The sequence below is a fragment of the Bos taurus genome, chromosome 13, assembly GCF_002263795.3.
Source record: "Bos taurus isolate L1 Dominette 01449 registration number 42190680 breed Hereford chromosome 13, ARS-UCD2.0, whole genome shotgun sequence".
Lineage (NCBI taxonomy): Eukaryota > Metazoa > Chordata > Mammalia > Artiodactyla > Bovidae > Bos > Bos taurus.
In genome coordinates, this window is record NC_037340.1 from 20,837,552 (window position 1) to 20,863,661 (window position 26,110).

General features: G+C 35.7%; 1 protein-coding gene across 3 annotated transcripts in view; it reads left to right on the plus strand.

Annotated features, from left to right (window-relative positions):
• Positions 1–26,110, plus strand: part of MALRD1 (MAM and LDL receptor class A domain containing 1) — a 554,066-nt gene that overhangs the window by 189,383 nt on the left and 338,573 nt on the right. For all 3 annotated transcript variants that reach the window (XM_015474019.3, XM_015474018.3, XM_010811194.3), the window contains exons 23-25: positions 8,167–8,323; positions 11,922–12,032; positions 16,467–16,680. In XM_015474019.3, coding sequence (XP_015329505.1) covers positions 8,167–8,323; positions 11,922–12,032; positions 16,467–16,680 — 482 coding nt within the window. The remainder of the gene's footprint in view (positions 1–8,166; positions 8,324–11,921; positions 12,033–16,466; positions 16,681–26,110) is intronic.

The following is a 26,110-nucleotide window of genomic DNA, read 5'->3' on the forward strand; positions in this document are numbered from 1 at the left end:
GGTAAAAGGAATAAAGCAAGTATTGGAAGATATTAAATATTAGACTCAAATAATGCTAATGCTTTTTTTCCCAGAAAGATAACAAGATCTTTAATTTGCTTCCTATTAAAGTCTTTTCAAATTTTTTATTATGACAAAATATATCTAACATACAATTTTACACATATAATAAACATTTCTTTCTCCACGTTCTTGACAGCATTTTTTTTTTTTCTGGGAGGGGTTTATAATAGCCATCCCAGTGAGTGGGAAATGATATCACACGGTGGTTCTGATTTGTATTTCCCTAATTATAGTGACATTGACTATCTTTGTATGTGCTTAGCTAATTTGCATAGTTATTCATGTCCTTTGCTCATTTTGAATGGGGTTTTTGTTTTTTATTGTTGAGTTGTAGGAGTTCCTTGTATATTCTGGATATTAATCTCTTATCAGAGTATGATTTGCAAATATTTTCTCAGATTCTATGTGCTGACTTTTCACTCTGTTGTTAGTGTTCATTGATGCATACAAGCTTTACTTCTGGCATAGTTCAGTTTATCTATTTTTCCTTTGGTTACCTTTGCTTTTGGTATCATAGCCAACAAATAGCCACCAAATTCAACATCATGAGGCTTTTTCCCTAGTCTGTATTTGGGCTGTGCCATGCAGCATGTGGGATCTTAGTTCCCTGACCAGGGATTGAACCTCTGCCCCCTGCACTGAGAGCATGGAGTCTTAATCACTAAACCCCCAAGGAAAGTCCTCCTCTAAACTTTCTTCTGAGAGTTTTATAGCTCTTATGTTTAGGATTTTGATTTAATCTTTGTGTGGGATATAAAGGTAAAGGTCCAGCTTCATTATTTTGCAAATGGATATCTTACTTCTCCTAACCATTTTTTCCTTTTCCTTTCTCCTCCCTACTGTCCCCACCTCCTTCTTCTCTTCCTCCTTTTCCTCCTCTTCTCCTTCTACTACTAAAACGTAGGGCCTTTTTCCACATTATATAACGGAAAATGTATTGTTCTAACAATTATTAAAAAAATTCTTTAATCTCAAAGTTATCGTTGCTAAAGTGTTCATTTCAGGAAGGATAATGAAGCTTGAATGTTTATTTTTCTGCATATTCCTTTTGGATTAGCATCTTCATTTAGCAACTTTTAACTGTTAGCAAATTTGAGCAATGGGTCTCAAAATTTAATATGCCCCAGAATAAGCTGAAAAATTTGTTGAATGAACCTTACTCCAGAGTTACTGATTCAGTAGGTTTGAGATAGGGCCCAAGAGGTGAGGCTAATGCTGCTAATTCAGACATCATACTTATAGGACAACTAGTAGAAGATATTCTGGGGTAAGAGAAATGTTCTATATCCAGTGTGGTGGCTATACAGATGTAAAAGGTTATTAAAAACCATCAAACTTAACATTTAAAATATAAGCAGTTTACTGTATATTAATTATAATGCAGTTTAAAAAATAACTTCTGAGGAACACTGAAAAATAGATAAGTGGAAATACATACTTGAATAGGAAGGTTATTTTGTAAAAATATCAGTTCTATCTAAGCATAACTCAAGTGTTCTTATTTTAAAAAGAGTATAAGGCATGGGGTGATGAATCTAAGTCCCCAGTCCTGACTTCAGTATTTTGCAAGTTACCATTGGCAAATTTTTTTAGTTATCTCATGTATGAAATAGTAATGAATAATCCTACTTTCTTAGTCTTGTTGCAAGTATCAAATAATAAACTATTATTTAATACTCCCTAATTTAAAGGCATACTAATTTAAAGACTAATCTAAAAATTCCAATATTTTATACATTGTAGGAGCTAGTGTTTCTTTGGTCTGAAGTCTATTTAACAAAGAATATACATACATGAGCATTCTAAATTCCTATTTTGGCATTAGATGATAAATACAGCTGTGTTGTGTAAATTTAGGAGTTTCCATATAAGACCTCTATATTTATCAGTTGTTATCTTTTAAATATATTTCTTCTTGCCTCACAAAGAGCTGCTCTCCAGGGAATGTCATACAATATTGAAACAAGAACCATGGATGCTCCTAATTAAAATAGTTGGCTTTAATACCTTTGTTATTAAATTTTGTGTTGATAAAACCCCAGGTGGTTATGTAAAATTTCAACAAATGTTTTTTTCATTTTTTTGTTTCATAAGACTAGGAAGGAGAAATCTAAAAGGCACTGCTCAAATTGTAAATCCCTTTTTCACAATTGAGGTGCAAATTTTATTTGTAAAGAAGAATTTTTTTATAGAAAAGCAAGAAATATCTACTGCTTTTATTTAGCAACACATTCAGGAAATATTTATTAAGCATCCGTTGAGTTTAAGCCATTTTACAAGGTGTTCTAGATACCGTAATAGATTAAGTTAAAATATATGCCTTCATATGTCTGTGTGAGACTTTAGCTTCATATGGAGAAGGCAATGGCAGAAGGCATGGAGAAGGCAATGGCAACTCACTCCAGTACTCTTGCCTGGAAAATCCCATGGATGGAGGAACCTGGTAGGCTGCAGATGAGAGATGCTATGGAAGGTAAATCTTTAGGAAAAAGACTAAGGATAGAGGTTATACTCATCTCATCTCAGGGAATGAGATGGCTGGATGGCTGATGCAATGGACATGAACTTGGGCAAACTCTGGGAGATGGTGAGATACAGGGAGACCTGGCATTCTGCAGTCCATGGGGTCGCGAAGAGTTGGACATGACCAGGTGACTGAACAGCAACAGAGGTTATACATTGTCCAGAAGAAAGACCAACATAAGGGAGACAGAGAGAAGGAAATACATGATGTATTCAAGTAAATGCATGAACACATACAATGAGTATAAATCTGGGTGGCTGAGTGAAATAATATATGAAAGTTGAAGCTGGATGTTAGTATAGAAAGTTATTTCTCAGATCTCGATGAGTTGAGACTTTTATCCAAAGAATGGTGCTGAATAAACTGTGGTCTGTGGGCCAGTTTTTGCCTAATGCCTGTTTTTGTTAGTGTAGTTTTTTTTTGGAACATGGCTATAATCATTCATTTAAGTGGTCCATGGATGCTTTCATGCTGCAGAGTTGAATAGTTGTAACAAAGACCATATGACCCCAAAAGCCTAAAATACTTTCTCTGTGGCCTTCACAGAAAAAAAGTTCTCTGACCCCCACTAAGATACCAATTCAGCCTGAAAGAGGCTTCCCTTGTGGCTCAAATGGTAAAGAATCTGCCTGCAATTCAGGAAACCTGGGTTTTGTGGTTGAGAAGATCCTCTGGAGAAGGGAATGGCTACTCACTTCAGTATTCTTGCCTGGAGAATTCTATGGAGAGAGAAGCCTGGTGGGCTACAGTCCACAGGGTCACAAAGAGTCAGACACAACTGAGCAACTAACTCACTTTTTCTCGTTATGAAAGACCGCTCTATGGACAGGCTTGTTACAAGAAAATGATGATATCAACAAGCTTGCACCAGAAGCAAATTAATTCAGTGCTTCCTTTATCAAGAAATTCTAACTATTAAAAAAATGAAACAAAATAGTCAGCTGATCAGGACAGTGTATGTAATGAATTGATGTGTATTTTACCAAGGCTTCTTACGTACTTGCAATCCAGGAACATACAATTTAGTTCAGGGATCTCACTTTAAGTAAGTAAAGGTGTATTGAAGATTTCTAAGCCAGATGGTAGAATCAAATGTATATTGTAAAGGACCAATAAAATCAAATAGAAACTTTTTCTTTTTTGGTCTTTTGCAATGTTCCAGCAGAATGTAGAGGGTATATGTGGAATTTTGGAATCCTGCACATCTGGTTTCAGACCTGGGTGGGGATCAGGGATGGGGGTGGGGTCATGTCCTGACACTCAAGAAGGAATGTTCCTTTTCCCTTATATTTTAAAAATCCCACATGAGAACTCTGAGTGTTCTGTCTTATTTAAGAAGGTTACTCCAGCAGTCGGTGGATCAGATTGTGGAGCTGGTAGGAGGGGTGGGGAGGAGTTGCACATGGCAAGGATGGTTCATTGCAGACATGAGGGTGATACTATGGAAATCCCCAGGAGAATTATACTGTTGAACACTTTGTATTTTCTGCTACTCATGAAGGTAATCAAGTTCATGACAACTTTCAGTCACTCATGTACCATCAGGTATATTACAACAGCCTGTTACAGTATTATAATCATAAGATATATCTCAACACAGAGGATAAGCCTGAAGAATATGTCCCTCATACTGTACCTGTATATTTTGATTTGTCCATGCAAGGGTTTATTTTTTACAGCAAAGAGTTTGACATGACTGAGCAACTTCACTTCACTTCTCAAATAAGAGGGAAATGTCAATTTTTAAATCACTTAATCTGTGTAATACTGAGGCTCTAGAAACTGATTATCCTATGATGCTTAGGCAGCATTTTAAAAAATAGCTTGACTGTAAATCAGATCTATTTTTATAATGACTTTTTAATGACTTCTGTATCATCACCTGGATCTTTACTTTTGTGACACCTGGATATAAAGCTGTGCTTTCTTTAAACCTTTACTACTGTGGTTTATGCTATGTTTTATTAGAAAAGGTATATTTCTATAAAACATCATACTTCCTGCCCTGTATGAGAAAAGACAGTTTGAAGGCTGGGAGAGAGATGCTGATATTTTATGAGTGACAGCACTGTTAGGTATGATCATTACTGCTGTACTCTTTCCAGGAGGGGAGTTGATTTCCTTTGCAGGTACGTGCTCAAATAATTTCATCTCAGGCACGTGCTTGGATCATTCTTCATTTTCCTTTAGACATTATACACACATCATATGTCCTCAATTAAGGCCTATAAAACTAGTAACCAGATGATATACTTTTACACCGGTCCTGTGTGGATGTGCTTCTGCATGTTCAGTCCTCATTTGTGTCCAGCTGTTTGCCACCCTGTGGACTGTAGCCCTCCACACTGCTCTGTCCATGGGATTTTCCAGCAAGAATACTGGGGTTGCCATTTCCTCCTCCAGTGGATCTTCCTGACCCAGGGATTGAACCCATGTCTCCTGCCTTGGAGGCAGATTCTTTTACCGCTGATCCGTTGGGGAAGCCCAGTGTGCATAGGGCAGTGTTAAAACACAAATGCAGTTGTATTGTTTACATTTTTCAAATGGATCTCCTGAAATGTCTCCCTTTTTCCTTTTCTTTGCAGGTGAGGGGATATTTCAAGGGAATATAATTAGAATTGTTCCAATAATTCATTTACTCTCGTTATTGTGATTGAATTTTCTCAAATTGTATTGTTGGGGGAAATGAAGCATTTGTATATTTTCATTGTCTAGTTGCTGTGAAATTAGTGCAAGGACCTCCAGTTGAAGAACCATTGATTAGATGCTTTTATCGTTACTAGAATTATGACTTTTAGTCACCAAATACTTCCATGGTCTCCAAATCTATTCATACTGTTCTGTCTTTTTATATTTTTTCTCCCCTAGCCTGGAACATATTATTATAAAATTTTCTTGCATAATATCAACTGATCTACAGCTCTAGTATTCCCTTGGTGTTTTGGTTTCCACATGTGATTTTAAAAGTACTTTTTGCTTATCAAGTATTTTTGAGAGTATCAAGTATTTTTGAGAGTATCAACTATTGTTGAGAGTGAACCAGACACTGTGTAAGAGATGAAATAGTCATGGCCCCAAAGATAAAACATTACCATTTGGCAGTATTTCATCCTGTTGTTCTTCCTTATATAAATATGTAGTTATATAATCAGTTCAGTTCAGTCACTCAGTCATGTCTGACTCTTTGCAACCCCATGGACTGTAGCATGCTAGGCCTCCCTGTCCATCACCAACACCCGGAGTTTACTCAGACTCAAGTTCATTGCCATCCAGCCATCTCATCCTCTGTCGTTCCCTTCTCCTCCCTCCCGCCATCTTTCCCAGCATCAGGGTCTTTTCCAATGAGTCAGTTCTTTGCATCAGGTGGCCAAAGTATTGGAGCTTCAGCATCAATCCTTCCAATGAATATTCAGGACTGATTTTGTTTAGGATGGACTGGTTGGATCTCCTTTCTCTCCAAGAGACTCTCAAGAGTCTTCTCCAGCACCACAGTTCAAAAGCATCAATTCTTCAGCGCTCAGCTTTCTTTATAGTCCAACTCTGACATCCATACATGACTACTGGAAAAACCATAGCTTTGGCTAGATGGACCTTTGTTGGCAAAGTAACGTCTCTGCTTTTTAATACAGTCCTAGTTTTTAGTATTTCCTCTTATAGTTAGTAATCTTTATATATTATTTAAAATTTTTTCTCAGTCCCATATCATGAAGATATTCTTACATATCCTAGATAAGATTTATTGTTTTACTTTTCACATTTCAGGTATATTCTTCCTGTAATTTATTATTTTTGAATGCTGTGAAATAGGGGTCAAAGTTCCTCATAGGACTACATAATTTGTTCAATCCACATTGAAAAGATTGTCCTTTCCTTCACTGCTCTGAAGAACTAAGATTTTCATAAATCAGATGTACAAATATGTATAGAATTTTAAGACTTTTTAATCCATTTCTCTGGCCCATTTTTCTGTCTTTACTCCAGTACAACTCTATCTTGATTATTTTACCTTTATAATGAATCTTGATATCTGATCAAGTAAATTCTTCAACTTTGCTTTCCTTTGTGATAAAATGGCTATTCTTAGTTCTTTGGATATCTGTATTAAGCTTACAGTCAGTTTGCCAATTTTGGGGAAAAAAGTCTACTGAAATGGAGCTGAATTTCAGTGAATCCTGAACCACTGAATAATTCATGTATTCATCTTTGTTCTCAGCATCTGTGGGATCCTGGGATATTAAGCACACACAAGGAAAAAAGCTGGAACTGTTTAGTCATTGACACACAATGCTGACAATTTAAAGTGATAATCCTGCCTCTTAAAAATAATCTTAATTCATAACCTGTGTAGTTCATAGGACACTAAACTCTTTATTCCATTAGCAGCAATTAGTGACATAAACATAATCACAAATCACAACTCCCACTTATTAAATATATTAGATGGGCCAGGTACTGTGTTAGAGGTTCCACTTATTTCTAATTCCTGTTAATAACATGGAGCTATCCTATTTTATAAACGAAGAAAGCAGTAGGTTCAGAGAGGTTAAATAACTTGCCTAAAGTGCCATCTAGTAAATGCTGTGGCCAGGGCTCAGCCCTGTCATGCATCTTGTCCACAGTCACATTCCCACTGCTGGACAAATAAGACTCGAAAGACTGACTCAGTAAACATGTGACTGGATGAACACTTTCCTCTTTGTCTCCATCTATTTTCTATTAATGTTTCATATTACTTTCCTCTGGAAGTTATACAGTTTTCCAAATGGTTTTAATAAGTAGCAAGTTTAAACTCTATGGTACTCGTGTCTCATGTGGTGAAAAAGTGCTGTGAAAGCTAATTAATCAAAGAAGTGAAAGAATACCTGAATTTTCAGCAATCACTTCCTTATTTAATATTTCAAAAAGCTCTGTGTTGCATAGCATGTCTTATCTCTTTTTTGAATTGATAATTAAAATAAGGGTATAAACTCTATCCTTTATGGCAAGATTACACTGATATTTGTTTCCATCATTAGTTTCCCTCTCCTGTATGAAATTCAGAGAGAAAAGACACACATTAAAAATTATCTACCAATTTATTAAAATATGTTTAAGTAAAACTGACTTAATAGAGAAAATAAATTTGAACCTGGAAGACTTTAGACCAGTTAATAGAACCCCAGGACAGTTCATTTCTCTTTTTCATGCTTTAATGATTTATATTTATAGTTACATTTTTTGTGCCTCTTCTAAATGTTTTCAGTGTTTCAAAGTCTCATTTTACCCACATAAAAATAAGCTCTACAAAACTGATCAGAGTATTGGCAGTACTGTTGTAATAAAAAAAAGATCAAGTCATTACATGTTAGATTTGGTAATTTTAGCCTTTACCGTAATTTTTGCACATTGTACCAATGCTACATAGATTAAAAATTAAAATAGAAGAATGTCTATGCTGAAGGTTATGAGTCGTCATTATGCTAAACAGCATGTTATATTCTTAGGACAAATTACAGAACTGTAATGTATGATCAATGACAAACTGTATTTATGAGTTTTTTCTTCGTTTTTATCTGATAAACACATCCTTCTTTCCCTAGAAATACCGCAGACGGCTGGTACCTGTATGCTGATAGTTCCAATGGAAATTTTGGTGACATAGCTGATATCCTTACTCCTGTCATTTCACACACGGGACCAAAATGTACCTTGGTGTTCTGGACTCATATGAATGGTGCCACAGTTGGTTCTCTCCAGGTACTGCTTAGGCAACGGCATTTTCCAAATTTGCTCTATAAAAGTTCATACTATGCAATTTAGTGTTATTAAAATATATCGTGTGCTAATAAATGAGAAATGGACAATTACCAACAATTATCAACTGGTTTCAAAACATTATGACTGAAAAAATTTAGAATTGGACCTGAATGTCTAATAGAATTTTTTTAACTACCCTATTTATGATTATGGTCTATTTTAGGTCATTTTATTTTCTCTTCTATTTTTTTTCAAATGTATTTGACATATAAAAGTGTGTCAAGACCATTTATAAACATATAAAGTTTGTTTCAAAACTCAAGTAGCCAGTTGACCTCATGTTTGGTTTTTTTTTTAATTTATTGAGGTATAGTTTATAATGTTGTATATGATTATGGAATTTATTCTGAGGCTACAGCTTCTGTGTGATACTGTTTTACGCTTGAAACATGTCATATAGGTTTCAGAGTCAATATTCTGTGAATAACACAACAAATGAATATAAACACTTGGGTGATATTTGGATGTGCATTCTTGTTATCTTTGATGTAGTGGTGCTACATTCTCCAATAGTCTCTTTCAAATTGTTTCTTGGTTTAAAAATATGTATATGTGTATATATATATATATATGTATGTATTAAACTGTTTGAAACTCACAAAAGGTTGCAAGAATCTCACAGGCAACTCTAATGTATCTTTCACTCAGAGATTCTTTTTCTTGTCCACTATCCCAATAGAATCTTTTGTAGGAAAATTTTAATTCAATATAGAATTATTTATCACACTCCATTGTTATCTCTTTCTAGTATCTTTTTTAAAAATTAATTTTTTTTTGACTGCGCTGGATGTTCAGGGCGGTGCGCTGGCTTTTCTCCCGTTGCGGTGAGCCAGGGTTGTTCTCTAGTTGCGGTGCGCAGGCTTCTCGTGGCGGCTTCTCTTGTTGCGGAGCACAGGCCCAAGGCATCGCAGGCTTCAGTGGTTGTGGCCTGTGGGCTCAGCAGTGGCGGCTTGCAGCCTCTAGAGTGCAGACTGAGTAGTTGTGCTGCACAGGCTTACTTGCTCCTTGACATGTGGGATCTTCCTGGACCAAGGATTGAACCCATGTCCCCTGTATTGTCAGGAGGACTCCCAACCACTGGACCACCAGGGAAGCCCTATATTTAGTATATTTGCAAAGAGGTGACACTTGGGTTACCTGCTTTCTTTTTCCCAACAAGTAGAGAGAAATACACTGCAGATCACCTGCTTATCCATTTCTTTTCAGCTAGCTTGATGTAATTTTAGTAGTATTCTAGGATTTTTCTGGCAATATTAAGTATTATATCCCCCAAAATTAGATAAACATATCTTATATGTAAAATGCTTTAATTGGAAATATGTTAAATTTATAAATCAATTTTGGAATAGTTTTATTTATTATAGGTGAGACTTTCCACCAAAAACAGTTAAAGACTAAACCTGTTTGTGTATATGTATGTGTGCATATAATAACCTGAAAACATCCAAGTAGGCTTGTAGATTGAAGTTATAATTTACCTCTGTGTTACACTGATTCTTTAAAAATTGTTTTAGAGAAAACAATCAATACAACTGACTACAGGGTTTCCATCAGAAAAATGAGAATTATTTAGTGGGTGTATTTTGTGGTTGAGATTAATTGTCTGAAATAGGCTTTCATATTTTTTAATATGAGTTTACATTAGTAGATGAAAAATTAAAAACAGCCTTAAATTTTATAAGCAATTAATTATCAAATAATTACAGTGGTAATACATACAATCCATATTTTTGTGCATGGCTGAATAAAAGGACATTAAATGTTGGTACTGTGTTATATGAACACAGTTTTATTTAGTGATTTGTATGTACAGCAATATTCATACAAAGAAGACCTATTTCCTATATACTCATTTTCAGTTCAGTTCAGTCGCTCAGTCGTGTCTGACTCTTTGCAACCCCATGAATCGCAGCATGCCAGGCCTCCCTGTCTATCACCATCTCCCAGAGTTCACTCAGACTCACTTCCGTTGAGTCAGTGATGCCATCCAGCCATCTCATCCTCTGTCGTCCCCTTCTCCTCCTGCCCCCAATCCCTCCCAGCATCAGAGTCTTTTCCAATGAGTCAACTCTTCGCATGAGGTGGCCAAAGTACTGGAGTTTCAGCTTTAGCATCATTCCTTCCAAAGAATACCCAGGACTGATATCCTTTAGAATGGACTGGTTGGATCTCCTTGCAGTCCAAGGGACTCTCAAGAGTCTTCTCCAACACCACAGTTCAAAAGCATCAATTCTCAGTGCTCAGCCTTCTTCACAGTCCAACTCTCACATCCATACATGACCACTGGAAAAACCATAGCCTTGACTCATATAGTATCCTTCAAAAATGATTTTTTACATTTTTTAGAAATTCTGTTTTCTTGACTTTAATATGTTTAAAATTCAACTTGAATTTTATGGACCAAGAATTTAGTGGTATTTTTGCTAGCTGCATACTAATTTTTATATGACTCTGAAAACTCTAACTTTGTAAAAATAACCATTTCTATTTAACATCTTTAAAAACCAATGACGAAAGCATTCAAAATTAACTTCACTCTCAAAAACCAAAACCTTTCCACACCTTTATGTGAATAATAATTCCATTGTACATATTTGTATTGTTAAAAAGTAATGTCGTGATATAATTAAATACATCATCTAATTCAGTTATTTTAAAACGTGAAACTATTCTTCTCAGTTACTCCCTTGATGGCTCTTTTTGTGTCATCTAAATGAAGAGCCATGATTATTTATCTGCTGAGTCTCAATTTGCCTTTAGAATGAGGGCCTAGTAGTACTCGTGTGAATGTTCTAAGTCGCTTCAGTTGTGCCTGACTCTTTACAGCACTATGGACTGTAGCCCACCAGGCTCCTCTGTCCATGGAATTCTCCAGGCAAGAATACTGGAGTGGGTTGCCATGCCCTCCTCCAGGGCATCTTCCTGACCCAGGGATCGAACCCATGTCTCTTAAGTCTCTTGCATGTTCTTTACCACTAGTGCCACTTGGGAAGCCACCCCCTCCCCCGCCCCAGTAGTACTGGTGAGAGTTCATTGGGTGGGGAACTCTTAATGGCTTAGATAAGAAGATGCCTGCTTATATCACCCATACGTGCTGTTGGAATTGAATTGGCTTCTGTTGTAATTTCACCATCCCCACTGAACACAAGGTCATTCTCAAAACTATGTTTCAGTAAATAATCCTGTGCTTTTCATGTGACTACATGAATGTTATTCAGTATTGAAACTTCAAGTTGTTTCTGCTGTCAGATTTTAAAAGATAAAGTAGTTAAGAATTCTTAATTAAATGGTGCCCAGATACCTTCAGACTTGACTGACAGATATTCATGCACGACTTTATTACACAGAGCTAGTAAGGTACCCTGGGGGACTCAGTGCTGTTCTAGAAAACAAAGATATCTAATGAAAATTGTCTGAGCTTTTCTCTCAGGGATTCATGTTGACATTAAAATTAAAAGAAATACTGGGAAAATTCTACATGTTTAAAATGTATCAAGGCACAATGTTTCAATACTTCTTACTTGATTTATCTCTGCAGGTACTCAGCAAGAAAGACAATGTTACTTCTAAATTGTGGGCTCAAAGTGGACAGCAAGGTGCACAGTGGAAAAAAGTGGAGCTGTTTTTAGGTGTTCATTCCCATATACAGGTTTGTAATCCAAGTTAAGATGATGATTGAGTTTTGTTGATTTTTTTCTTTATTTCCTCTACCCCTGTCTTCTGGCCTCTCATTCCCATTCTGGTATGTTACATGAATGCGTACCACTCCATATAGCATTTTCCATAAGGAATTTACAGTTCCGGACTGCCCTAATTTTGTTCCTAATCAGACAACCATATTTCTAGGAATATTTAATTTTAGTGACAACCATCATGCCTCCACAGTCTCATACACCACTCTATTTTGCAAATAGATTCTCAGAGACTGTAGAGTAATTACCTTCATTTATTTCAAACCTGATTAAACAGACCTTTGAAAGTACACTGCATTGTTGAACATTATTAGAGAAAACAGGTTTACATGACTGAAAAATATTTGGGGAAGCACAAAATTGTGTGATGCTGTATTTGTCTTCATGTAAAATACAATAATATTAGGATAAGACCTAAAAGTAAAGGAAAAGAATGAATGATACCTAGATTAAAACATTTAACCCAAAAGTAATTATGTGACAAGATATTTAATGTGAATTTTATTTTTTATGGATTATGTGGCAAAAAAGAGCTCCTAGGATGTGTGATTTTTGCTTTTGGAGGTTTGTCTTGTCTGACATGAAGGGATATTTACTGGATGATAATGCTTAACTGTTAAGATTTAGAATGGATATGGGAAAGTGAGAATCCAGAGCCATTTATGTCATTTTTTCTCAGTTTTAACTGCACAAGCCTGAATTCTTTGAATTTACAGCATGTATCTATAGATGGTATACTATCTTTGCTAATGATCGCAATTCCAGTCCTCTATATAACAGCTGCTGCTGCTGCTGCTGCTAAGTTGCTTCAGTCATGTCCAACTCTGTGCGACCCCATAGACAGCCTCCCACCAGGCTCCCCCGTCCCTGGGATTCTCCAGGCAAGAACACTGGAGTGGGTTGCCATTTCCTTCTCCAATGCATGAAACTGAAAAGTGAAAGTGAAGTCGCCCAGTCGAGTCCGACTCTTTGCGACCCCATGGACTGCAGCCTACCAGGCTCCTCCGTCCATGGGATTTTCCAGGCAAGAGTACTGGAGTGGGGTGCCATTGCCTTCTCCACTGTATAACAGCAAATGTAGTCAAATCAGCTGTGAATATTCAGTAACTGTATCTGCAGTCATGTGCCATATCTGATAGATCAGCCCATGTCAACTCCAATGGAAGCACAGGCTAGATACAGCTCTTGTAAGGCACTGATATTTGTAACTTCCCTGGTTGTTCAAGGGTTAAGACCTCGTCTTCTAATGCAGGTGGTGTGGTCTCAATCCCTGGTAGGGGAGCTAAGATCCCGCATGCCTCCTGGCCAGAAAGCCAAACACAAAACAGAAGCAGTATTGTAAAAAAAATTCAATAAAGACTTAAAGAAAAGGTAACATTTTAAAATAAATAAATAAAGGCATTGATTCAGCATTATCCCCAATTTCTTAGAATGTTAGGTATAATAAATCTATCTTGCTGGAACCTAGTTTTCTGAAGGGTCATTTGTAGATAATTTAGGAAATGAACGAGAAATAAGTTCAACTTGAGAATAAGAAAGATTGGACAACAATATAGTGGCCTTGCACTGTGTGAAATTTATTATTAAAGGATTCTACCTGTTTAACCCTCAAGACCTTTTAACAGAGGCAAGAAGGATCATCAGCAAGAACATGTAGAAGGTTCAGCTGCTGCCAGGCGTCAGCTTCCACTTCAGGCAGTGGATTCTTAACTATTCTGTGCAAGTAGAATATTTGCATAGTAAAATCTTGTTCAAAACAACATTAAGAGGGTTTTAAGCAGAGGAATCAATTATTAATTTAGTCTTTCTGAAATTTAATTTTTCATATATGGAATTTGCAGAGGAATATGCTCATGTTGTTTGAATCTTAAGATGAAATTTTAATGGTTTGTTAATATTTGATATTTAATATGATTCATTCCTTTAATAAAAGCATATTAAGAACCTACTATGTGCAGGAAAGCACATTACTATGCACTGGAGAAATAGTAATGGAGCATATATATTATCTACTGTTCTTCCAGTTTTATATTATCATTCTCTTTAGCATCAGAAACATGAGTGCCTTTAACCTTTGAGTAGAAGTATATAGTATTTTTAGAAATTATATACTGAGTCAGCACTGGGTCATTTTCAAAGTTATATTTGAGAACCACAATTTAATCATAATCTTTAATTATAATAATTTTATAACTAGAGCAATCATGTACATAGCACTTACTAACAGCTAAGTACTCTTCTATGAATAAAAATTTTATTCCTGTAATGTTATAAGGGACTTATATTATTATCTCCATTTTATAGATTAGAATACAGAGATACTTAAAAGTTGGGTAACTTGCCCTATTTATATAACTACACAAAGGCAGTGATAGGCTTTAAGTACAGGCAGGTCAAGTGCAAGTCCATAATACAGATGCCATGCTTTATTGCTTCCTATGTTTTATAAAATAATTGCTCCAACTTTTATTGTACTAAAAAAATATGCTTGTGCTTTTAAAAATGTTTAATGACATTCAGTATTAAAGTCTATCAATCTTAACCAACATTGTGTGGAATGTTGACACGTAAGTGATGTTTTGACCATTGGATTATGGCAGAGTACCTAAGGTTGTATCTATAGGATGACAAATAAATGAATATTGAGATACTTTAATTATATAATTTCTTAATCAGAAGCAATGCATTATATATTTAAGAGTTCAGATAATCCAGTAATTGAATATCTGTTTCAGTTTGTGTATCCATTTGTCTTGGACTTAATTTTTCTTATAAAAAAGTTATCTTTATAATTCTAATTTTACCTCTTCTTAATCACAGCCAAGCTCTTAATATATCTTACAAATTTATTTTTCTTTTCCAGTACAACTGCTATGAAAAAAAATAATTTTTTCCTTTTATGTAAATTTGATACATGAATTTATTGTACATAAAAATGTATATTTTTTATAACGTAAAAGATGTGAATTTTCAGTTATTATCTTAAAAGGAAAACACCTAGGTTTTTCATATAGTAGTATAAAAATATATCATATCTTAAGGAAAAACTAAAAATAGTTGTTTAGATTTGGTAAAAAGATGTTTGAGAGTTTGATGACAATAAATAGGTATTTCATATTAACTCATCTCTAATTGTCCCAAGTTTGCTTTAAAATATATGACTATCTCCTATTAACACACAAATACATATTTAGCTTGCAGACAAATTTAATAGAAACTATCTGAATTAGTTTCACTTAGAAAACTTTAGTGAGTACTGTTATTCTATTTTCCATCATTTCTATCAAAATCCATAGAAGTGACATCTCACTGACCAACAGTGACACCCTTGAGAATTTTGCTCATCACATCTTTTAATCAAAGATAAATCACAATTACGTCAAGTCCAAAGAGGTGGCCAATTTTTTAAAAATTCATAGTTTTGAGGTTTGGTATGTTTTTGATAAACACTAGTTGAATAGATCAGAAAAATGGTAAGAAGTGGATAAAATTTAAAAAAAAGAAAGGATGCTTGTATCTTCTGTCTCTAGGTACATTCTGTCACCTGGTGGGCCTCCTACTTCTATGTTTGTTGAGGCTCTCAAGTGCCCAGGTCTTGTTTTGGCCCTGAGGTTTGCAGAGGCAGCAGTGATAGGTGGCTCCTGCCAGTTTCTCAGGCCCCATCTTCAAAAATCTAGACAAGAGGCACTAGGGTTGCTGCTCACACGTTATGTGTTGAGTCTGCTATAGATCTTCAGTGTCCCTCCAACTTCCTGGGTCAGTTTCGTCATACGGATTGCAGGGTCATTTTTATCAGATTCAAGCCCTATGTTCTGTACTGTATTTACTGTTTGTCCCAGGTTTTGAATTCTATTTTTAAATTTTTAAACAATTTTTATTGGAGTGCATTGCGTTACAACGTTGTGTTAGTTTCTACCATAAAACAAAGTGAATCAGCTATATATATATATATATATATATTCCCTCAGTTTCGGATTTTCTTCCCGTTTAGGTCATCACAGAGTGTTGAGTAGAATTCCCTGTGCTATACGGTAGATTCACATTAGTTATCTATTTTATACATAGTATCAAAAGTGTGTCCAAGCTGAGGTGGCTCAGTGGTAAAAACTCTGCCTGCCAGTGCAGGAGACGTGGGTTTGACCCCTGGGTTGGGAAGATCACCTGGAGAAGGAAAAGGCTACCCATTCCAGTATTCCTGCCTGAGAACTCCCATGGACAGAGAAGCCTGGAGGGCTACAGTCCACGGGGTAGCAAAACAGTCGACATGACTTAGCAACGAAACAACAGCATCGATAGTCTATGTACGTTTATCCCAGTCTCCCAAGTTTTAAATTCTTGATGAATGAGTCTACTGATGTTTTTTTCAGTGGTTTTATTTTTTTCTTTTAAAGATTGTCTTCAGGGCAAAACGTGGTATCAGTTACATAGGAGATGTAGCAGTGGATGATATTTCCTTTCAAGATTGTTCCCCACTTCTAAGCGCAGACAGAACATGTACTGCTCAAGAATTCACGTGCGCTAACAAGCACTGCATTGCCAAGGACAAGCTATGTGATTTTGTGAATGACTGTGCTGATAATTCAGATGAGACTCCTTTCATCTGTGGTGAGTGCACATGTTCTGTTTCCTTCCTGTCATCTGTATCTCTACCGCTTCCCTCCCTGCGATGGGTTCATTGATGAAAAATACAGAGTGTATATAATTGGAGAAGCCTAGGCAAGTAAGGTAGTTTAACCATTCAAATACATTTTAATGATTCTAAATGCAATACTTAATTTACTTAAGTCATTTAAAAACATGTCATTTGAAACTAATCAGCGACTTTGTGTTTGTGTGTGAAGAATTGGAGGTTAACTGGAAAATAGATGTCTTCAAAGACAAACTGAATTGAAACATGTATTTTCTACATAAAATAAATTTTGGAGGAGAAGACAAGCCAAACATCCATCAAAGCCAACTTGTGCAGGTTGACAAGCCTTGATGCTTTGATGTATTTCAGGGAATTGTCATTCCCTTGAGTCAATTATGATCTGGGAGAAGTGGATTAAAACAAAATCAATATCCAGATAATGTATAAAATTATCTCCTAAGGGAAATATATATCAGCTGTGTAATATTGTTATAAGCTGTGTAGTATTGTTATAACTTGTAATAAACAGCACCTATTAAACCATCCTTAGTTAAATGGGCCATATGTGCTCATCCAGGGAAGTCCGTGAAATTGTCAAAATGAAGGTTAATTATTCCACTAAGACAAATTATTCCACTATTACTAGTAATAATTTCAGGGCTAGTGTGTTTCAGTTTGATCTTTTTTATTTTTTGCCTCTTGAAACCAAATCTGGAATCACAAGAACAACTTCAGTATAATAAGAGCTCATGTTTATATACAACTTTCAACATTTAAAGCCCTTTTATCTATTAATCTCCAATTGATCGTCACAGAAACCCGTGGGGTGGGGGGGGAAAGATATTAATTATTAGTGATTTCCATGGATAAAGCTGCTGACAAGAATGGCTGAGATTAGGTCAAATTTCATAAAATTGGCACTGGCAGAGTTGATCCAAGTTTCCAGATACTTTGGTTTATGATTCACTGCTTTGCCAAAGCTATAATACCATACCACCTCTATGTACAGCTGCATCTTAGGAAAACCAAAGATCTTATAGATGTAGAAATCTTGTTTCTATCCAATAACTGTTGCTTCAATTGTGGATTATGTCTTATAATATCCATTGTTACTAATATACAAACCAAGCAAAACTGTGTGGCTAATCTTACATTCTTAACTAATATTTATCTGTATCTTATGAATATTTTTGCTGCATATTTAGTCATTTTCTGCATCGAATGCTTTTCCGTTTTCTTCATTGTCATTTTCATATGAGTATCTCACAAATTTGTTAGGTTATCAGTCAAATAGAACAGATATTATGCTCTTGAATTTTATTTGCAATGTTGCCAATTTATATCTTTCCCAAGATATGATTTAATGCATTTTTTCAGTGTTTACAGTAACATTTTATTTCTGGCTGAATTTTACTCTTTGTGTTTAGATAATAATGTTATAAATATTTCTAAGTATCTTCTATCTGTGTTTGGAAGGGGATACTGATATACTGAGAGGGTCAGAGAAATGCATTGAAATTTGTTGTCTTGGTAGCTCTTTTGTATGGTAAACTAAAGACAAAAATCATTGTAAGCCTTTGGAGGAAAAGTTGTATCAGAAGGTGCTTTTTGGTGAGCCAATTTCCCAGTCTCTCTATGATTTGAATGGGCCATGATATCAGTAATACTGGAGTAGAAAGGTGAATTAGTTCCTGATATTACATAAGAAGAATATTTTTTAGCTCCTTAGAAAAAATAACCAAGTTACAGCAAACCTTAAAAAAAAAAATCCCACATTTCAATATTGGATCTTATTATATGAACTTGATTTATTTTTATATAGCACTGCTTATTTTATTATGTATTTAAAAACTTCAATTGCATTCCTATATTGATGGTTTTAAATGTTTTAATTATAAGTGGCTAGAACCATATGAAGAATGAGTGCTAACCCTCCATATACTGTAAACTTCGATGCTTTAATTGGTCCCAGAGGAATAGGAAGACAAGCTTTAAAAAAATCACCATAGCAACTGATTTCAGAAGTTTGGCTGACAACCAACCAAGAATTTAGCCTGAAGTTTCATGATCTTTGGAACTTGTTTGTGCTTCTTTTGTTTCTTTTCTTTATTTACTTTTTGAGATGCTAAGTAAAGGCTGAACAAGTATCACAACTCTAATAAAACTTCTAGAATATCATTTGGTATAAATATACCACCTAGATATAGAAAAAAAATGAGCTATTTTTTAAAGACATAGACTATTTCCGACAGAGGAAAATAAAATAATCCTTTATACATCAAAGTATCTGTGGCTTTAATTTTCTGTAGAGCAGTATAGGCTCAGAAAGCAAAATTTGGCTGAAAGTTGAAATATAACTTTTTATTTTATGATATAAAATATTAGAAAATACAGGAAATAGTCAAAAAGAAAGTGATTTGTGTATCTGAGAAATCTGAAATCTTAAACATTTTTTTCCCATTGGTGTAGAGGCTCCTTAGAAAACTGTCATGTTTTTGTTTTCCTATATATTCCAATTAGCATATTTATTGTTGGTACGCAACTAAGAGTATCTCAGGGAAACTCAAAATAATTTAATTCTGAACTGTGATTAGCAAAGATACAGGATATTTGACCAGCATAATTATTTAATAATCTGAACTTAATGGGCACTTGTATTAATAATCTGTATTTCTCAACTGCAGACATCTATTTCAAGTACATACAAAAGTATTAAACACTAAATATCAGTAATTTTAAGTGGATTAAAGTGACATGGATTGATCCTTTAATTAGTCTGGAATTCAGTTCTAAGGCAAAAACAAGAAAAATCCTTGTTACTTAGAAGAAAGACATGTTTAATAACCCATGGCTCCCCCCAAAAAATTACAGTAAAAGCTAGAATATGTTTGAAATAAATAACAACAATAATGTAATAAAAAACCTGTCGTATTTAGATAAGAAAGTGCTTAGTGAAAATTTTATGTACTTAAATTCTTACATTAGAAATTAGCTTGCAATGCAAATTAATGGAATAGAACACAAATGTCAGATAGAATTTAGAAAGACTGATAACATTTCCAAGACTCCATCAAGAATGAGCAAGAGAAGTAGAGAAGACAAAAGTCACACAGAACGTGTGTCTGTATATTACAGAGTGTGGCAGAAGGTGGAAAACGATATACTTTGTATGAGAAACTATAGGGTAAATTAAAGGAGATAAAAAATGGAGAGAAAATTGCAATATTAGGGAGCTTAGTATAGGTACAGAAAATAAAAAGGGGAAGAAAACCTTTTTTCCTTGTAATGAGAACTCTGAGGATCTAATCTCTTTTTTTCAAATATACCATACAACAGTGCTAGCTATAGTCATCATGTTGGTGTTACAGCCCTAGTGTTTATCTTATGACCCAAAGGTGATCTGGGGCTTAACTGATACTTATTCCCCTTCCCCCCCTTTTTAAAGTTATCGCCATCCTTAAGTGTATGAAGCAGACTCTTACTGTGGTTTTGATTTGTCCTTCCCTAATTACTAACAGTCTTAATCATCTTTTCTTGTGTTTAATGGCTATTTGCATGTCTTCTTTGGATAAATGTCTATTGAAGTCCTTTGTGCTTTTCTTTATAGGATTGTGTACTTTTTCATTGTTGAGTGTATATTCTGGATATTAAGCCATTATTGAATATATGATTTGCAAATATTTTTTCTCATTCTGTAGGCTGTCTTTTAAAATTTTCAATAGAATTTATTTTTAAAGGACTTGTATTTTCACAGCAAAACTAACTCCCATACATGCACAGCCTCCCTTTGACTAACATGTTGCCTACCAGAGGGTTGATTTGTTACACTGGAGTTGTCATTATCACCACAGTCCATAGTTACATTAGGGTTCCCTCTTGGTGAAAGAATACCAACTGTTAGACACTTGGTGATAAACAGTAAATCAAACTCTTATACTCAGTTAGTTAATAGTAGCCTTACTAAATTCATTACCAATATTTTTAAACACATTTTTTATTATTGGATGCAATGTTTTTAAAAATATTTTTAATATTACATTTATGTGCAGTATATATGTGTGTGTATATATATATATATATATAAAATATTTAACACTGCTGAAAATTTCCCTAAACTCAGTTACTCAAATTTTGGTCCACAAATAGCATTTTTATTAGAATTCAGGCTCCACCACAGACTTATAGATTATAAACTGCATTTTAACAAATATGTATGTATATATACACACTAAAATTCGAGAAAGACTCATTTAAACAGACAAACATTTGAAAAAGTTTTCTGGTGAGGAGAGAGCTATGATTTTATTTTTTATTGACATATACAAATATATCAATGGCAACCCACTCCAGTACTCTTGCCTGGAAAATCCCATGGACGGAGGAGCCTGGTGGGCTGCAGTCGATGGGGTCGTGAAGAGTCGGACACGACTGAGCGACTTCCCTTTCACTTTTCACTTTCACGCATTGGAGAAGGAAATGGCAACCCACTCCAGTGTTCTTGCCTGGAGAATCCCAGGGGCGGGGGAGCCTGGTGGGCTGCCATCTATGGGGTCGCACAGAGTCAGACACGACTGAAGCGACTTAGCAGCACAGATATATTAGGATTTGTATATGGGCAATAATTAATGTTTTAAATATTGAAAGTGATTCTGTATATTTTAATGAATTTAATTGATTCATTCATACTCTAGTCAAGATTTAACGGCTGTACATATATTTAATTGCCTGATATAATTTATTGATGATTTGAAGAAATTTTAAAGAATAAACATTTGTGTATTTATTCAGAAATATTTATCGAGTATCTATCATGTGTGAGGGTTTCTTCTAGCTATTTGGATTAATGCTATGAACAGTACAGACAAACTTCCTGCTCTCATGAAGCTTCCATTATGGATGGTGGTAGTGTAGGTGGTCACAGACAAACAGAGTAAGTAAAATAACACAGTAAAATAAGGATAAGTGCTCTGGCAAAAAAGTAAAATGGGGAAAAAGGAGAAAGAAAATGCTTGTAGTGATGGTTACAGTTTTAAACAGGGCCATCAGAGAAGTTCTCACTGAGAAACTGACATTTAAATAAAGAATGAAAAAACAGTGGGTTTGAGCCGAGTGATATTTGTTGTATTTGAATGATTTCTTTTTAATTAAAGAATATTTTAAAAGCCAGCAATAACCAAAACACAGCCCTTTCTGTATCATTGCCACATCACTAACAATTTCCTTTGGTTTCTGTGAATGTATAACTGTAATTCCCCTAAAGGGTTATCCTTCATTTGAGTTGACTCATTTATGTCCTGAATGTCCTTTCTCATTTGTTATAGCAGAATTCTTTCTCTTTTTAAGTAAACTGATGAATGTTGGAGGGAGAAGGGGCTACTGTTTGATGCTATGATATCTATATCTATATCTATATATCTATATCTATATATATATCTAATGTTTTACTCACTGTAAGGTTATATTAGGGCTTCCTTGGTGGCTAGATGATAAAGAATCTGCCTGCAATGTAGGAGACCTGGGTTCAAACCCTGGGTTGGGAAGAAGCCCTGGAGAAAGGAATAGCGACACATTCCAGTATTCTTGCCTGGAGAATTCCATGGACAGAGATGCCTGGTGAGCTACAGTCCATGGGGTCACAGAGAGTCAGTCATGACTGAATGATTCACACATACACACAAGGTTATATTATGAATGTTACGTGTCCATCAATATCCAGTGCTTCACCTAAAACTTTTGAGCATTTCAGAATTTGTGCTCAGTTGCGCCCAAAGTGAATTTAAAGGCGTAGACTGCCTTTATGAGAGTGCAGCAGTGTCCACCGTCATGGGCACTGAAAACCACTGACCTAGCCTTGCATACTGGGCATTTCCTTTTAATTTATTTATTTGGTAAACACTGGGCATCTCTAACATTAATATAAGTGACCTGGAGTGAAAACAAAGAAAAATAAGATGCTACATGAAGAATTGTTGAGCTTCTTGTCTAGCTAGAGAAATAGTTGCCTAAACATTCACAGTGTGAATGGGCATTAGAGTAAGTACAAAGCATTTTTGAATGGATAAAAGTGGGAGAGAATATATAAATATATAAATTATATATTTATATATAATAAATATAAATATATACTCCCAACATGAACTTTCATAAACTTTACATCACCTTGAAAACAACTGGTATATTTTCAGAGACTTTATTCATCATGCACGATGAATAGCTTTTGCTTTCTTTGGGAGATTATGTTAGAAAGTAGGTCTGGTATCATAATGCTAATAAACCAGACCTTCTGTGAAGGATCAGCTATCTTAAGCTTCAGGAGTTCATTATTTGCAGGCTGTAGTCAAGTGACTGGAGCTCAGGAAGCTTTCATTGTCTTTCCAAAATTACTGACACTGATCCCCACTCACACCAACAGTTTTGTAAGTGACATGCATTAGAATAATATTTTCCAATTATGAAATCAGGTAGTCATCAATTCAGTCACTCAGTCATGTCCGACTCTTTGCAACCCCATAAACTGCAGCACACCAGGGCTCCCAGTCCATCACCAACTCCCAGAGTTCACCCAAACTCATGTCCATTGAGTTGGTGATGCCATCCAGCCATCTCATCCTCTGTCGTCCCCTTCTCCTCCTGCTCCCAATCCCTCCCAGCATCAGAGTCTTTTCCAATAAGTCAACTCTTCGATTGAAGTGGCCAAAGTACTGGAGTTTCAGCTTTAGCATCATTCCTTCCAAAGAATACCCAGGACTGATATCCTTTAGAATGGACTGGTTGGATCTCCTTGCAGTCCAAGGGACTCTCAAGAGTCTTCTCCAACACCACAGCTCAAAAGCATCAATTCTTTGGCGATCAGCTTTCTTCACAGTCCAACTCTCACATCCAGACATGACCACTGGGAAAAACCATAGCCTTGACTATACAGACCTTTGTTGGCAAAGTAATGTCTCTGCTTTTCAATATGTGATCTAGGTTGGTCATAACGTTCCTTCCAAGGAGTAAACGTCTTTTAATTTCATGGCTGCAGTCACCATCTGCAGTGATTTTGGAGCCCAGAAAAATAAAGTCTGACACTGTTTCCACTGTTTCCCCATCTATTTCTCATGAAGTAATGGGACCAGATGCCATGATCTTCGTTTTCTGAATGTTGAGCTTTAAGCCAACTTTTTCCCTCTCCACTTTCACTTTCATCAAGAGGCTTTTTAGTTCCTCTTCACTTTCTGCCATAAGGGTGGTGTCATCTGCATATCTGAGGTGATTGATATTTCTCCCAGCAATCTTGATTCCAGCTTGTGCTTCTTCCAGCCCAGCGTTTCTCATGATGTACTCTGCATATAAGTTAAATAAGCAGGGTGACAATATACAGCCTTGACGTACTCTTTTTCCTATTTGGAACCAGTCTGTTGTTCCATGTCCAGTTCTAACTGTTGCTTCCTGACCTGCATATAGGTTTCTCAAGAGGCAGGTCAGGTGGTCTGGTATTCCCATCTCTTTCAAAATTTTCCACAGTTGATTGTGATCCACACAGTCAAAGGCTTTGGCATAGTCAATAAAGCAGAAATAGATGGTTTTCTGGAATTCTCTTGCTTTTTCGATGATACAGCAGATGTTAGCAATTTCATCTCTGGTTCCTCTGCCTTTTCTAAAACCAGCTTGAACATCTGGAAGTTCACGGATCATGTATTGCTGAAGCCTGGCTTGGAGAATTTTGAGCATTGCTTTACTAGCATGTGAGATGAGTGCAATTGTGTGATAGTTTGAGCATTCTTTGGCATTGCCTTTCTTTGAGATTGGAATGAAAACTGACCTTTTCCAGTCCTATGGCCACTGCTGAGTTTTCCAGATTTGCTGGCATATTGAGTGCAGCACTTTCACAGCATCATCTTTCAGGATTAGAAATAGCTCAACTGGAATTCCATCACCTCCACTAGCTTTGTTCATAGTGATGCTTTCTAAGGCCCACTTGACTTCACATTCCAGGATGTCTGCCTCTAGGTGAGTGATCACACCATCGTGATTATCTGGATCATGAAGATCTTTTTTGTACAGTTCTTCTGTGTATTCTTGCCACCTCTTCTTAATATCTTCTGCTTCTGTTAGGTCCATACCATTTCTGTCCTTTGTCAAGCCCAACTTTGCATGAAATGTTCCCTTGGTATCTCTAATTTTCTTGAAGAGATCTCTAGTCTTTCCCATTCTGTTTTCCTCTATTTCTTTGCATTGATTGCTGAGGAAGGCTTTCTTATCTCTCCTTGTTATTCTTTGGAACTCTGCATTCAGATGCTTATATCTTTCCTTTTCTCCTTTGCTTTTCACTTCTCTTCTTTTCACAGCTATTTGTAAGGCCTCCCCAGACAGCCATTTTGCTTTTTTGCATTTCTTTTCCATGGGGATGGTCTTGATCCCTGTCTCCTGTACAATGTCACGAACCTCCGTCCATAGTTCATCAGGCACTCTATCTATAGATCTAGTCCCTTAAATCTATTTCTCACTTTTTCTGTATAATCATAAGGGATTTGATTTAGGTCATACCTGAATGCTCTAGTGGTTTTCCCTACTTTCTTCAATTTAAGTCTGAATTTGGCAAAAAGGAGTTTATGTCTGAGCCACAGTCAGCTCCTGGTCTTGTTTTTGCTGACTGTATAGAGCTTCTCCATCTTTGGCTGAAAAGAATATAATCAATCTGATTCCGGTGTTGACCATCTGGTGATGTCCATGTATAGAGTCTTCTCTTGTGTTGTTGAAAGAGGGTGTTTGCTATAACCAATGCATTCTCTTGGCAAAACTCTGTTAGCCTTTGCCCTGTTTCATTCTGTATTCCAAGTCCAAATTTGCCTGTTACCCCAGGTGTTTCTTGACTTCCTACTCTTGCATTCCAGTCCCCTATAATGAAAGGACATCTTTTTTGGGTGTTAGTTCTAAAAGGTCTTGTAGGTCTTCATAGAACCATTCTACATCAGCTTCTTCAGTGTTACTGGTTGGGGCATAGATTTGGATTACTGTGATGTTGAATGGTTTGCCCTGGAAATGAACAGAGATCATTCTGTCATTTTCGAGATTGCATCCAAGTGCTGCATTTCAGAGAAGACAAACTTCTATGTGAGGGGTTTCTCTGGATCCTGCAGTGTGAATTTTCAAAAAGCTGATACTATAAACAGAATTTTTCCAAATATCTTATGCCTCCAATTTTTTTAGTATGGAAACCAAATATGCTGTTTGTAGAACAATTGTTTTGTGTCTGTGAAACAGTTTGAAAAGTATTTGTAAAATTTATTACCTTTATTTTAACAAAATAAGGCAATAGAAAGGATATTGTATCACAATTTCTTATTGATACAGCTCAATAATGATTGACACATGTCATTAACTTTTTGAAATTTAAACTTTGAAATACTAATGAATTAATAG